At 43.5% G+C, this 15,671-nt stretch overlaps 1 protein-coding gene across 2 annotated transcripts in view; it reads right to left on the bottom strand.

The window, feature by feature from the left end:
- Positions 1–15,671, bottom strand: part of LOC146060368 (protein argonaute-1) — a 95,681-nt gene that overhangs the window by 28,188 nt on the left and 51,822 nt on the right. For both annotated transcript variants that reach the window (XM_083173504.1, XM_083173505.1), the window contains 3 exons: positions 7,087–7,221; positions 6,801–6,888; positions 6,559–6,706 (listed from right to left, as the gene is read on the bottom strand). In XM_083173504.1, the coding sequence (XP_083029630.1) occupies positions 6,559–6,706; positions 6,801–6,888; positions 7,087–7,221 (371 nt within the window). The remainder of the gene's footprint in view (positions 1–6,558; positions 6,707–6,800; positions 6,889–7,086; positions 7,222–15,671) is intronic.

The following is a 15,671-nucleotide window of genomic DNA, read 5'->3' as shown; positions in this document are numbered from 1 at the left end:
CTACGAATATCTAGTTACGCCACTGCCAGCAGGCTCAGTAATCTGAAGATTTGTAGAAGCAGTCAGCTGTGAAGGTGTGGTCAGTGCAACTACAGCTTGGACTGGTGCTCTAGAAGCTGCCAGCTGAGTTGCCAACTCTCTCATAACAGATGAGTGTATTTCTCATAGGAGAGCCCTATAGCTGATGAGATAGCCCTATGTATTACAGTGTTTAACTGCCCACACCCACATGGTATAACCTGTTCTGGTAGCATAATCTTATAACTCCATTTCCAGAGCACTTTTTATGTGGTAGTACAGGTTGAGTATCCACACTATAGAAAATCGACTCCATGTGCAGTGGATAGTGGGGTTATGAACAGGTAAAAAAATCGCATCGGATCATCCGATATCACATCCAATATATCGGCCGCCGTGAAACTAAACAAGTACCTATAAATACAATGCATAATAACATGTATATGTATCTTTATTAAGAAAGTCACATTTGTATGTATTTGTTTATTTTAAAGGTGCTACAGAGACGAGTTCCGTTGGCCAGATAAGCTGGAGATCCGGTACAGTACTTGTTGGGTTTTTGCCCTATACCAAATGTTTGATGCTAAAGTCTAAATTAAGATAATGTAATTTCCAGCCAGCAATGTAACTATTAGCCCCCTATAGTGCACATAATCCCTGAATAGATGGTTATGGAAGGGTGTGTAAAGGCCCCCCATACACTACGCGATTTTGCCCCGATTTCACCCGATTCTGGAGGATTGGGCCGAGAAATCAGGTGAAATTGGCCAAATTGCGTAGGGTATGACATCTGATCTGATCCGATGCGCGGTCCCGTGCGCATCGAATCAGATCCGGATGTCGGACGGTCTGCACATAAGATAAATCATGTGCAGCCGTCTGGGGGAGTGGCAGGAGCAGGCTGGGAGTGGGGACCGGTCCGGGGGTGCGGCACGAGATGTAGCGTCAGGCAGGGAGCGGGAACCGCGGCGCAGATGCAGAGCAGATAGACCGGGGGCGCGACTGGAGAATAGAAAGAAATCCTATTCAAAAGACTGGGCGGCCACTGATTGGCTGAGTTCCCAGCCAATCAGCGGCCACTCAGTCTTTTTAATTGGATTTCTTTCTATTCTCCTGCCATGCCCCCGGTCTCTCTGCTCAACATCTGCGCCGCGGTCCCCGCTCCCTGCCTGCCGCTACATCTCGTGCCGCTCCCCCGGACCGGTCCCCACTCCCAGCCTACTCCTTACGCTCCCCGGACCAGTCCCCACTCCCAGCTTGCTCCTGCCACTCCCCCCCCCCCCTCGGACCGGTCCCCGCTCCCACGGACCGCTAGCTCTCCTGCAGCTCCACGGATTTTTACATGTGATAAATCGCATCCGATTTATCACATGTAATAATGGCACATCAAGGGGGAGCTTCTGGGGAAGCTCAGGGGAAATCGGGGGTGACTTTAGGACAAGTCGCCCTAGGACAAGTCGCCCTAGTGTATGGGGGCCTTAAGAGACGCCCCCCTCAGGCAGAACAGCACTACAGGTGGCACGTATAGGAATTTATATGTTACGGTCTCGGACATGGGCCTGTGACAGGATTGTTGGCCAGTTTGTGCATTACACAAGTGGCAGCCATCTTAGCCTGGCCATAGATAACCACGCGTGATAGGCCGACAGCAGTCATGTGCGCATCATCCCCAAACTTTTTGGCAGGGGGGAGCAAAATTTATAGTTACGCCACTGGTATCACAGAACATGTAGGCTCCGTACACACATGACCAGCCTTACCCATATGCATGATCTCTGTAATTATAATAATGTCCCATAGTCACTGTCTCTATACATATGTAACGTGTATCACGTGCTTATCTTGTCTGTCTCTCTTTCCTGAACAGCATTACCAGCACTGGGAATGGGATTATTCATTGAAAAGATCATTTTAGGCATCCTGATGCTATATGGACTTTATACACTGTATAAGCACATCCAGGCATAGTAAGTTACTAACATTCTCTACACATAATATTACATTACAGAGGTTTCTGGCCTCAAATACTTACTTTACTTGAATCACTTGGTCCAGACACACGACAGAGGAAGCCATTTTTTGGATGTAACCAATATTCATTAGGTTGCAGCCTAACACCTGAGTAGGAGCCATTGCCTTGTGAGGATTGGCCATGAGGTGCCTCAGGAAGGTCATTGGTACCCAGTGATACATGCATGTTGGTTTAACCCACAAAATGGCTGCCTGGACACATCTAATTACCGTATCACCTCATCTGGGGCATAATAGGGAAAACTGGGCTATTTTATGTCTTTGGGTTGTGCTGTGTGCACTATTATCAACTGACTGCTTCTCATTATTGTTATATTTCAGTTACCAAAGTACACGTGAATATCTGGAAAATAAATACCAGGATATAAAGCAGATGGTGGCAGGCGCAGAAATAGATACAGATATAGATATTGAGGCAGGAATGGAGCACCATCACCCCGGACACCATGAATCAACATACCACATGGAACATGAAGGGGAGCGCTACCACCATGGACATGATGAGGCACACCATAAAGAACACCATCACAGAGAACACGAGGCTGAGAAACACACACAACGCGGCAAAAAAGACTCAAAGCCGGCGAAGAAAGAAAAGAAGCCTGTGATTCGTCAGCTAATAAAGAAGCCCATCCAAATGCTAAAGCTCACCAAAAAGCAAAGCTTCATAAATGCAGCACCCAAGAAACCAGCGACAAAAAAAACACCTAAAGTCATGAAAAAAAATCCAGGCGTTAAAGAACCAAGAGGCCATAAGAACAATCAGGGGTAGATGTATGAAGCAGTGATAAGGGAGGAGAAGTTATAAAGTGCATCACTGCTTCATGCATCTACCCCTTAGTCCATTTGTAATATCTTGAGGGCTGAGACATTGCCGTGTACACCCGTCTGCCACCCCACTAACATCTGCTGTGTGCCCCGGTCCGCCGCCATCTTGGAGATCGACTGCTGGTCTCTATCCGATTCTTGCTGCTGCTGATGCTGGGACTTCTCCTTGCCTGTGATAACATCTGCTCAGAGTGAACGGGAAAGAAATGTGGGGATTAGGGCTACTGGCGATACCCCTCAAAAAAAACGACACTGGGCAGCCACCCCACGGGTGTGTTGGAAGAGCTGCTAAGCTGATAATTATTCTTAATGATGACACTGACATCCAACTCATTGGTAACTTATTAATTTGTAAATTTAAACCTGGGCAACCCCGGGTACTTCAGCTGGTCAACAAATCAGCCTAAGCTAATACACAATGAGATTCTGTTTTGGGGCACTCGTGTATAAGCGCATGAACGGACTGTAAATATAAAACATATACTTTATATCACCTTATAAAATATCAGGGAATAAAGCATCCTTGCCTACTTTTGAAAACTAGTTTCAGAGAAATTATAGTTGATAAGAGAATTTAGCAAAGTCCCCCATGTCATGCTCCTCCCAAAGGGCGTGGCTAGAGTGTAAATAAATAAATAAATAATATTATTTTTGTTTATGTGTGTTTCTATGGTGATGATACATGGGATTGGTTGGTTGATGCCGTCCCCTGTAATGACGTCATCAAACGCCGCTTGAAGGGCGTGTAAGCGTCAGGCGGCTGCATTTCACGTGGTGACTTGTCTCCTATAAAGGTATGTTTTTCTACTGTATATTTATCCTGATGAAAATTTCTATAATGAAATTGAAACGTTGAGATACAACTACTGTCTACTGCCTATTTATTACGCCGTGAGTGCCGCACCTACTGCATCTATATTTGTCTTTACCGGACTGTGAAGGCACCGGCTGCAGTTACCCTACTTTCTAGGAGTGCCAGACCCAGCCTCTACTATATTATATATATATATATATATATATATATATATATATATATATATATATATATATATATATATATATATATATTGAGGGGGTTGGCGGCACTCACAGCGTAGGTAAAGAAACTAATGGAGACAGCAGTTTGCTTAACGTTTCAATTCGTGTTAAACGAATTTTCATCAGAAGTACTTCTGATGAAAATTCGTTTAACACGAATTGAAACGTTAAGCAAATTGCTGTCTCCGTGAGTTTCTTTACCTAAGCTGTGAGTGCCGCCAACCCCCTCAATATATCTACGCTTCTGCTTACAGGAAGGCACCCAGGTCAAATTTACCAAAAGAGTGGAGTGCCGACACCAATCCATATATATATATATATTATATATATATATATATATATATATATATATATATATTTTAAGATATAAACAAAAAAAGTCCCTTCCATGGAATGTGTCTGCACGCTGAGGCAGGGTATGGGGGAGGAGGAGCCTGATGGTGTCTGATCGCTGAAGCTCCACCCCACACCCATTGTTCCCATAGGCGAATCTAGGGGGTGGTCCGGGGTGCACAGGACCACCCATTAGATTATTTTGTAGCTGAGGGATGGGGCTTTCCAACGAGCCCAGCCCCGTGTCTCTAGCCCCCTGGGAACCAGAGATACTGCCAGGCAAAGCTGGAACTTTTTCCCTATAGGATAACATGGGACCCGCTAATTCCGACCCCCACCCAATTCAACGGCTGCCCCCTTTGGCTTCACTGAAGCTCGAGGTTGATCTCAGTCGAACCCAAATCGCTGGGCCTTTAATCTGATACCAGGCTGGATCCATATGGGTTAATTGGTTCCAGGGATATTGAGGTTAAACCGTTTTTTTTTTTTTTTTTCATTTCTTAAATGTAATTTCATGACTGTTTATGTTCTTTGAGGGCAGATTTCTCTGGAACCAAACAGCCGAGTTGCACGGGACCAAAATCATTCAAAGCCAACTCAAGTTCTTCAATATGATACTGGTCTCATGTAAATGGGTCAGTTGGTTCCGAAGATATAGCTGGTTGGTTAAAGGGGGGTAGGGAGAGGGGATTGGTTTTCTCTCCCCCTCACACCAGAAATGCATGGACTAGGCTGCTGTATAAGGGGTCAGCCTGGGAATGTCCCTGCATGATCCTGGGACCATATTCCCGGGTTAATCCCTGCATTTTCTGTTATGAAAGGGGTATTATTTCAAACAGCCGTGACCTGCAGTGCTCTGAATACAGCCGGGCAGCCCCCTGCCCCCATACAGCCCAGCTGTCAATGACTGTCACCCCCGCAGCTTCCGCTCCAATTCTTCTCCCCGCTTTCACCTCAGCCCGCCCCCCTTTAATCATGTGGTGCCAGCGCCCGGCGTGCTCCCCCGACGTCACGCACAACAACAGTGGGAGCGTGCTCTGTGCTGCGCTCTGCTCCTCTCCCCATAGAAGCAGCTGCACCGCTCTCCATCTCTCCCTGCAGCAGCAGCGAAGGCTCATATAAAAATTTACAGTAAGTTGCACTTTTGGGGGCATTGCTTAAGGCACGCTACAAGTGGCGGTATGTGGGGGCATTACGCATAATGTGTGGCTTAATGTGTAAGGGGCATTACGTTATGCAGCATCATGTGTAAGGGGCATTATGTGTGCAGCATCATGTGTAAGGGGCATTATGTGTGCAGCATCATGTGTAATGGGTACTATGTTGTGCGGCATCATGTGTAATGGGTACTATGGAGTGTGGCATCATGTGTAATGGGTACTATGGTGCCATCAAGCAAGAACCCCCTAGCAATGAGCACGTAGGTAAGCAGCACTTATGTGGCAAATATGTAACGGGCATTACGGTTTGTTATATAGTATGTAATGGGCACCATGATGTGTGGCACAATGTGTAATGGGCATTAAGGTGTGTGGCCTTATGTGTAATTGGCATTACGGCGTGTGGCTTTATGTGTAATGGGTATTACGTAGTTTGCGAAAATGTGTAATGGGCATTACTGTGTATGGTCTAAAGTGAAATACCACACCTCTTTTTGTGATGCCACGCCTCCTTCCCATGAGACCACACCCCCTTTTTATGCGCGGCTGCGCCGCGCAAAGGTCCCCCTGCTTTTATGTCTAGATCTGGGACCAGCCATTACCATAATCCTAGATTCGCCTATGATTGTTCCCAGTGACCACCATGCTATGATAGAAAATTTGGATTTAATGTTTAAAACCCTGGATGCTTTTTTCTTCTAAATAATTGTCTAAGACCTTGTCGGGCAGAGTATTCCATATCTTACCTGCCCTTACTGTAAAGAATCAATTCCTTCTCAGGATATGAAACTTAATTTCCTAACCTTAAAGGTGTCTGGATGTCCTGTTCACAGTCGTCATGGTTAACAGATCACCTGACAGTTCTATGTACTGACAATTAACATAGTTTTGCCTTTTAAATGAATGTTTACTTAAAAATATCGGACAGACTTGCTGGAAACCCGCCGATGCCTGCAGGTTTCAGCGATTACATTTACCCCTAAGTTAAGTTGACTGGACCAAGCACACCATAATAACACACACATATCAACTTGCATTTGTCTGTTAAGTCCAGGATAAACATGCACAGAGCTCAAGCTCCCTGCACACATATTACACTGCATTTAGTATATTATGTCTATGCAGAAAATAAAAGTGTTACAGTTCTTACCTCAAGAGGTAGATATGTGTGCTTCTGCTCCTGTCCCACCTGCAGGCAGGGAAGGTGAGGGTATTTTAGCTGTAAGTTATATTTCTGCTTAAAATATTGAGCCACTGTGCACTCAACAGTCTGACCACTCTCCAATTGCAGTGGGAACCTAGGAAAGACATTTAAGACATTACAATAGGTACAATTTTATACTTGGCCCTTGCTTTCAATAGCACACTTCAAGAGCCTCTCTGCTTACTTACGTCTGGTGACTTGCAGGCCTACGGGTAACATTGCAAACTCTGTATTTCCTTTTCATCTGCCCACAGTGCGTGACTTCAACTTTCAAACCTGACCATAACAAACACAGGAAAGACATGGCACCAAATATCATTGTTGCTTTCATTATACACTGCAAGTGCTTCTATGTATCTTTAAACTTTATGAACAGTTTTGTATTTTTTATGTTTCTGTATTCTTTTCATTTGGTTTGTTGTTTCTATTGATTTTCATGTGCTCATGTGCTTAAAATTTACAAGAGCAATGTACCTTTGATCTCCTTAGTGAAGCGCACTCTCTGAGAGTCTGTAAGAGGTTTGGGCTGCTCGTCAATGTTTCGTATATCCAGAACCTCACACATGAACTCTATGACTGGCTGAGCCTTATAGAAAGCCGTTGCGGACACTGAAAGCAAAGGAAGGGAAAATTAGACAGGAACCGGAGGCTTTACATGCAGTGTCCTAGCTTGCTACTATTAGTGTATAAATATGCACTTACAGCTATGCAATGCCAGTCATTTACAGTACAACAAGTGTTATCTTATGAAGATGAAGGTGAATCGAATACCCCATTTTTTTGTCATCAATCCAAATATTCTTTATGGTACTTGTTTCCCAGCACGGCGCCCAATTTCCTTACGTATGGTACTGTACTGAAATTGCATCGCATGTCACATTATAGTGGCATGCGATGCGATTTCAGTACCGGTCCCGTTCTCGCTCCCTGTCATTCCCGCCCCCTGTCAGATCCTGTCAGAATCATTCTGAGGTGAATTTCTGACAGGAATGGCAGCATCCCTCAGACCTGCAGGACAAATATCAGAAATGGCTGTACCAGTGAACATGTTCACCTTGCCTCAGACAGAGGAGGAGGCTATCCAGTTCTTCGAGCAAAATGATCTGCTTCCGCTGACGCAAACTTGCAGTAACGTGCACCCTGTGCGGCTGTCAGTTAAGGAATGTATGTGGCGGTGCCATGTGAAAGCATGTTGTCTCAAGGTGAGCCTCAGAGCAGCCCATTGGTTTCCAGGGTGCCGCATATTCTTTGTCACCTTGATTCGCTTCATATAGCACAGAACAGTTGCAACTGGCTGGTTATCAGCATGCCCAAATGAACCACAGGTTTAACTTCATTGACCCGGACAAGGGGGTTCATACGCAGAATGTGGAGAGACTTTGGGGCGCATGCAAATGGCGCAATAAGCGCCAAAGAGGCACAGCACGCCACCATCTCCAATCATATTTACAGGAGTTTATGTGGCTGAAGACTTTGGGTGATGATTATCCATTTGACCGCATCCTTCGAGCACTTCCGCTCCTACCTAAAGCAGATTGACTTTTTTTTCATATATTTTCTTTCATGATTTTTAGCCATTAATGTTGTGAGGTTGTAAGTTGATTCATTGTTATTATTATCATTATTTATTGTAATTAATGTGATTAATTCATTATGCTTTTTCATTCTAATTTATTAAGTAAATTACAGTTATTCGTTAACACATGTCGTCATTACTGTGTCAGATGTATGATATTGCAGGTGTGAATGTGTTCCTAAAACACCACCACTATCCACGCCATCCCAAAGCGTGGCGAGCGCAGCAGAACGCGTCCTCCAACCTTTTCATAGCCCCACTATCCAAGTTGGCATGGAGTTGATTTTATACAGTGTGGCGAGCACAGCTCGCCACCGAGCCATTCCGCCGCTCGCCACGCTTCGGGGTGGCATGGATAGTGGTGGTGACGCAAAAGAATGGCATAGGTGCTTTCAATAGTAAGCACCCATCACATCTCATAGCATGGGTGCTTGTACAATGACATATCCGATTGTAGCGGATCCCACCCACTGCATGGTGCCGTGCGATCAAATGCAATATTTAACTGTTGTGCACTTAATATGCACATCGGATCATATGTCATAGCATGGGTGCTTATACAGTACGGATGGTGTAATGGTTAGCATTACTGCCTCACAGCGCTGAGGTCATGGGTTAAATTTCCACCATGGCTCTAACTGTGTGGAGTTTGTATATTCTCCTCGAACTTGCGTGGGTTTCCTCCGGGTGCTCCGGTTTCCTCCCACAATCCAAAAATATACTGGTAGGCTAATTGGCTCCAAACAAAAATTAACCCTAGAATGTCTGTGTGTGCGTGTACATGTGGTAGGGAGTATAGATTGTAAACTCCACTGGGGCAGGGAGTTTACAATCTATACTCCACTGTATCTATATCTATACTCCACTATACTCTAAACTCCACTGTCTAGGGTGCCATCCGATATTTCATTGTATAAGCACTCCTGTGCACTTAATGTGGACATCGCATGGCATGGCACTATACACGCTGTGCGATCCGATGCGATTTCAGTAAGGAGAATAGCCCAGTATGCTAAAAGCGTACTGAGCACCGTGCTAGGAAACAAGTACCTTCTTTATTTTTCTACCAAAATATACATGGGTTACAAAGAATAATCCACAAATAAACATGTGTGACATCATTTTACCCACGGCCGCAGCACAGTGCCTGCTGAAACTTCAGGCAATTGAACAGATACCTGTCTCTGAGAGAGGTGGTGATAGATTTAATAATCTATGTAAAAGAGAGGCATTCTGGATTTTTTTTGTTGGGGTCATTATTTCCTTTAGGGCTAAACGAATCTATCAAACTTAATAATGTGGGTCTTTGAGTTGTTGGGAGTCCTAATGGGTATTGAGTTTCTTTTGGATATAATGGTCTTAAGAAAATCAAGAGTAAAAATTCCTTTTGTTCGCGTATATATAGATATGAGGAAATCACTATGGATAAAACTTGCTGAGGGGTTATTTTGGTTTAAAAAGGTTTCCTTCCCAATGTTTGTTTTCATGTTGCGGGTGGGTTTTGAACCTATGGCTCCATGATTTGACAGCCGTGGTGTTCTACGGATGGAGACAGGTTTAATTCTCACCAGATCATGACAGCTTTAGAAAAAACATTATCTATTTAGATATTATATTACTAATAAATGTTTAAAAACCAAGGAACTAATAAATGAAGGGACTATTCCTTAATAGATAAGCTTTAGATCCTCTCTGACTTTCTAGATTCTATATCATTATTGTTTTTTACTGTTTTAGGTGTGAAGAACTAACAATAACAATGTTTAAAACTAAATTTATAGCATAATACAATTAATTCTCTTCGGTGTGATTCTGTATGTAATGTGCAGGGATTGAACCTGTGACTCTGTGCTGGCTGTCCGTAGTGTCTGCGGCTTGAGCGACAAGAGATCCCTAATCAAAAGCTGTAGCTCTAGAGACTTGACTTCTCCCACTTTCTCTCTTTTTTATTGAACAAAGCTATTATTAATGAAGTGAATCAATTCAGGTGGAAGCCTGTTGGGATTAGTTACAAATACATGACTTGCCATCCCAAACATAAAAATCCATGTGTTTTTGATACCACATATGTATTTGGTTTGTAATTCTTATTAATTATATATATATTTTAAAAAGTATGTGTATATATATATATATATATATATATATATATATATATATATATATATATATATACACACACACACATGCATACATACACACACATATATATATATATACATACTTTTTAAAATATATGTTGCACAAGGATGATGACATTGAAATTGGACTCTAATTAATTAAGTCACCTGTGCTAGTTAAAGGAGGAATCTGATTGGCAGACTCACATTTAAATACGGTGCCAATGGGGGATCTTCTGAGGAAACTGGTTTATACCGGAGAAGCGCGTCAAGACTCCTGGTGATCCATTTGACGATTGTGGGACACTTTGTGCATACATTGGATAACGTTACAACCAGTTCACCTGCCACCCAGGGTAACACTGTATTTGTGCGGCTATTTCTCCGCTCCCAGCTCGAGTGTGTACAAGCAACAGCGGTGCTGCCGTCTGGAGGCTGATTAAAAGCAGATCTTGCACCTGTGCAATTTCTTCAGACGCCCCTCCACACACAGCGCTCACAAGGTGTGTGAACGCTTCAGGTCCTGGAGCTCGACAGCGGGGTAAGAACCTGTAAAACTGCCGCAGTGTAGTCCCCTATAACCCCTGGAGATTGGAAACTTCCCTCCAGAGACAGAGGGTTTCAACAATTGGTGAGCACATATTCTACTCCAGCAATTTTTTGGCCATAGTGCCGTGACATTAACCTGGATAAAATTTCTGTCGACATGGAGTGTTAACATCAACTCCCATTTGTTTTGAAGTACTGATAATAACATCAACCACCTGGTACTGCTGGCTACTTATTATTATACTGGGACTCTGTATATCCATGCTTTTCCAAATCTGAGCTTACTCATACGCAAGTGGAAATTCCAATCCCCATATATGTGCATATTGATAGTATTGCAATTTATGGATGTAACTACTGTTGGAATTAATAATGTATGAAATTGCATAAGTGTCCCACAGATGTCATTGTGTTCACCTATTTCTATTCAGAAATTTATGGTTTTTTTTTATATTTTATTATTGTATTAATAAATGTATTGATTTTTATGACAATTGCGCTCTTTTTCTTATTAAGAAATACTTGTGCTTTAATCTTGAGTGATACAGAATCACTCTTAGGAGCAGCAATATTGTTATAAATTTTAATTCAATCTAATTTATTTTCCTGTGGTGCCTTTTATTGAGAGTGTCACTGACCGCGGGTTATTGCGCGCCAGATTTTGTCCTATCTGTGATTTGCATCGTGTGTCTAAATATATCACACGTTTGCAATTTTACAGATTGACTATTGTATTGTGTGTCTGCAGTAGCGTATGAACCATGCATTCCTATGGAAGCAGGTACACAGGCACGTTCCCGCACACAGCCATTAACACACCTCATGGCAAACCAGTGGCAGTAGCTGCAAATAGCCACAATGAGCAGGGACAGATCTGCATATTGCTTATTACACTACCTGAGTAGCCTTTTTGTGTTTATTCTAAAGCTGGGCATATACTAGGGCGACTTCCTCCCCTTGAGCATGCAGTCTTTTTTGCATGCAATATATTTGCATTTGATATATCGCATGCATTCCCAGCTAAGCCCGCCCAGCTCAAAAGCAATCCTACAGATTACTTCAGAAGCTTGTGCATCTCACAGGGTCCAGATCTCTAGGATCCAATCCAATACGCATGAAAATGCGCATCGGATCCGATCTGATGTCAAGCACCTCTGATTTGGGCCAATTTTAGCTGCTAAATCAACCCGATCCGTCGGAATCAGGAGAAATCTGCCCAAATAGGACCTGTGTATGGGCGCCATTATTTTACAAGCAGGACATTGTTGTTTCACTGTCAATTCTCAGCCCTGTTTTAGTGCTTTGTTCCCAATTGTAAAGCACAACACGATGGGGGAAATTTACTAAAGGAAATTTGTAAAAAATAGGTGTATTTTTATCCAGAAATACACTTATTTTTGACATTTACTATCCCGAAAATACGGCAATTCGTATTCGTATTGATAGCACATCAATACGAATACGAATTGCCGTATTTTGGGATAGTAAATGTCAAAAATAAGTGTATTTCTGGATACAAATACACCTATTTTTTTTACAAATTTCCTTAAGTAAATTTCCCCCGATATGCTAGCACTAAAACATATAATGTTATAATAAATGTGACATTAACCCCTACCCGACATTTGACGTACATTTACGTCATGGTCGGATGTACTTCCCGACACATGGCATAAATGTACGTCATGACTTTAAACTGTCACTGCGTCTAGAGACGCAGTGACAGAGGGACGATGTCTGCTGTCCCTGACAGCAGACATGTCCCTGCATGCCCAGGGGGGGCTGCAATGCCGCCCCCCCGTCGGCGATCGCTGTGATTGGCTGTTCAGTGTGAACAGCCATTCACAGCGTTTTCCTGTGTTACCAGCGAATCAGACGCTCGGTAACACAGGTGTCAATCACCGCCGGGCGTCAGGGGGCATGAGGGGGTCATCGGTGACGACAACACCTCACCCCACCTGCCCCCAAGGCTGTGATTGGTCCGTGGGACCCACGGACCAATCACAGCCAAGGCGCGACATTTAAACTAACGGTGACTGCGCTGCAGACGCCATTCCGGTCTGGAATTGCGTGCAGAGCGGTCACCGTGCCTATCTGCCGTGATACTGACCTGATCCTTGCAAATACTTACCTGATCCTTGCAAATACCTTACCTGATCACCTGATCACTGCTTGTAGCGTGCTGGATGCTTCCTGGATCTGACTTCTTGTGACTTCCTGCTGCTGCTGCAGTGTGATAGAGAGATAGAGAGAGATAGAGAGAGAGATAGAGAGAGATAGAGAGAGATAGAGAGATAGTGACAGAGAGTGCTATATTTTGTGTCTGCTACCCCCCCTTTTTGGGGGTGCAGGTTTTTTTTATATATATATAACTGTCAGTGCTGCTGCTGCAGTGTCATAGAGTGATAGATAGTGATAGATAGTGAGAGATAGAGAGATAGTGATAGAGAGTGCTATATTTTGTGTCTGCTACCCCCCCTTTTTGGGGCTGCAGGGTTTTTTTTACATATATAACTGTCAGTGCTGCTGCTGCAGTGTCATAGAGTGATAGATAGTGATAGATAGTGAGAGATAGAGAGATAGAGAGATAGTGATAGAGAGTGCTATATTTTGTGTCTGCTACCCCCCCCCCCTTTTTGGGGCTGCAGGTTTTTTTTTTAATATATATAACTGTCAGTGCTGCTGCTGCAGTGTCATAGAGTGATAGATAGTGAGAGATAGTGAGAGATAGAGAGATAATGATAGAGAGTTCTATATTTTGTGTCTGCTACCCCCCCTTTTTGGGGCTGCAGGGTTTTTTTTTATATATATAACTGTCAGTGCTGCTGCTGCAGTGTCATAGAGTGATAGATAGTGAGAGATAGAGAGATAGATAGAGAGAGATAGATAGAGAGAGATAGTGACAGAGAGTGATAGAGAGTGCTATATTTTGTGTCTGCTACCCCCCCTTTTGTGCTGATCAGTATATCTGTGCTGATCAGCAACTTTTTGGGGGTGCAGGGTTTTTTTTTTATATATACCTGCCAGTTGCACTGTCAGTTGCACCAAAGGTTGTGCACCTGCTGCCCCTCACTGGTAATCAGTGTCGCATCACTGATCACCTTTTTTTTTTTTTTTTTTGAGGGTGCTGTGGGGTCTTTTTTAAATTTTTTTTGATCAAATTTTTTTGATCAAATTTTTTTGATCAAATTCCTGTTGCCTTTGAGCGCTGTTCAGTGACGGACGTTACTGACCAACATCTGTGCTCAATTTTTGGCGCAGGACCTTTTTTTTTTTTTTTTTCTCTGCACTACATACACACTACACACTACATTGAAATAAAGTTTGTACCCCCCCTACACTATACACGTGTTGAAACATTTCACTACCAGAAACACAAAAATAAAAATGGCATCCCAAATGTCATCCCAAATGTCATCCCAAATGTCATCCCAGTCATCCAGAAGAATGTATTCAGCGGAGGAGGCATATGCCATGCTTGCCTCTGACTCTGACACAGCCAGTGAGGCAAGCGGGGAATTTGAAGGATTCATCTTAAGCTCCTCTTCCTCCTCTAGTGATGAGGGACCCCCTCAAAGACGCCCCCGTAGAGCAGCTGAGACCCCCCCCCAAATAATTGATCTCGTATGGACCCCACCACCAGACAATTTTGAGCCCCAGGTTCCTGAGTTTTTGGCCATCCCAGGAATCCAATTTGATTCAACAGGTCTCAGAGAAATTGACTTTTTCAAATAATTTTTCTCTGATGATTTTATAAATTTAATGGTGGACCAAACTAATTTATATGCCCAGCAGTTTATTGCTCAAAACCCCACGTCATCATTTGCTAGGTGGACCCCTGTAGATGCAGTAGAGATGATGACGTTTTGGGGTCTGGTGTTTCATATGGGCATAGTAAAAAAGCCAGAAATTAGGCAATATTGGAGTACAGATGTTCTGTACAACACCCCACTTTACCGTATGGCCATGACCCGGAATCGTTTTGAGTTAATCGTTAAATTTTTGCATTACAACGATAATGCACAGTGCCCACCCAGAGATGATCCCACCTTTGACCGGCTATTCAAAGTCAGGCCGGTCATTGATCACTTCAGTGCCAAATTTGAAGAGATGTACATCCCAGATAAATTCATTTGCAAAGACGAGTCCCTTATACATTTTAAAGGAAGGGTTAAATTCCGCCAGTACCTTCCCAGTAAGAGGGCAAGGTATGGCATAAAAATGTATACGCTGTGTGAAAGCACCTCAGGGTACACCCACAGGTTTAGGGTATATGAAGGGAAGGATTCAAGAATTGAACCGCCAGAATGCCCCCCCTCCCTCGTAGGTGTTAGTGGAAAAATTGTCTGGGATTTAGTGCACCCCTTCCTGGATAAAGGTTATCACCTCTATGTGGATAACTTTTACACCAGCATCCCCCTGTTTAAGGCCCTTGGTTCAAGAGGTACAGCAGCTTGCGGTACTGTGCGCAAGAACCAAAGAGGCCTCCCAAAAACGCACATTGCCCAAGTAATGAGAAGGGGTGAAAGCAGGGGAATATGCACCGAAAATATGTTGTTGGTCAAATATAAGGACAAGAGGGATGTCCTTATACTGACAACAATTCACGGAGACAGTACCACCTCCGTCCCTGTACGAGGTACCAGTACCCTCACCTCAAAACCTAATTGTATCCTGGATTACAATAGGTACATGGGCGGAGTGGATCTTTCAGATCAGGTACTGAAGCCGTACAGTGCCCTGCGGAAAACAAAAATCTGGTACAAGAAGCTGGCTGTGTATATCATCCAGATGGCACTGTATAACGCTTACGT

Source organism: Crinia signifera, chromosome 2, assembly GCF_055691185.1.
Source record: "Crinia signifera chromosome 2, ASM5569118v1, whole genome shotgun sequence".
NCBI classification, from domain to species: Eukaryota; Metazoa; Chordata; class Amphibia; order Anura; family Myobatrachidae; genus Crinia; species Crinia signifera.
The sequence above is the reverse complement of the archived record's forward strand: the minus strand, read 5'-3'. Positions and strand labels throughout refer to the sequence as shown.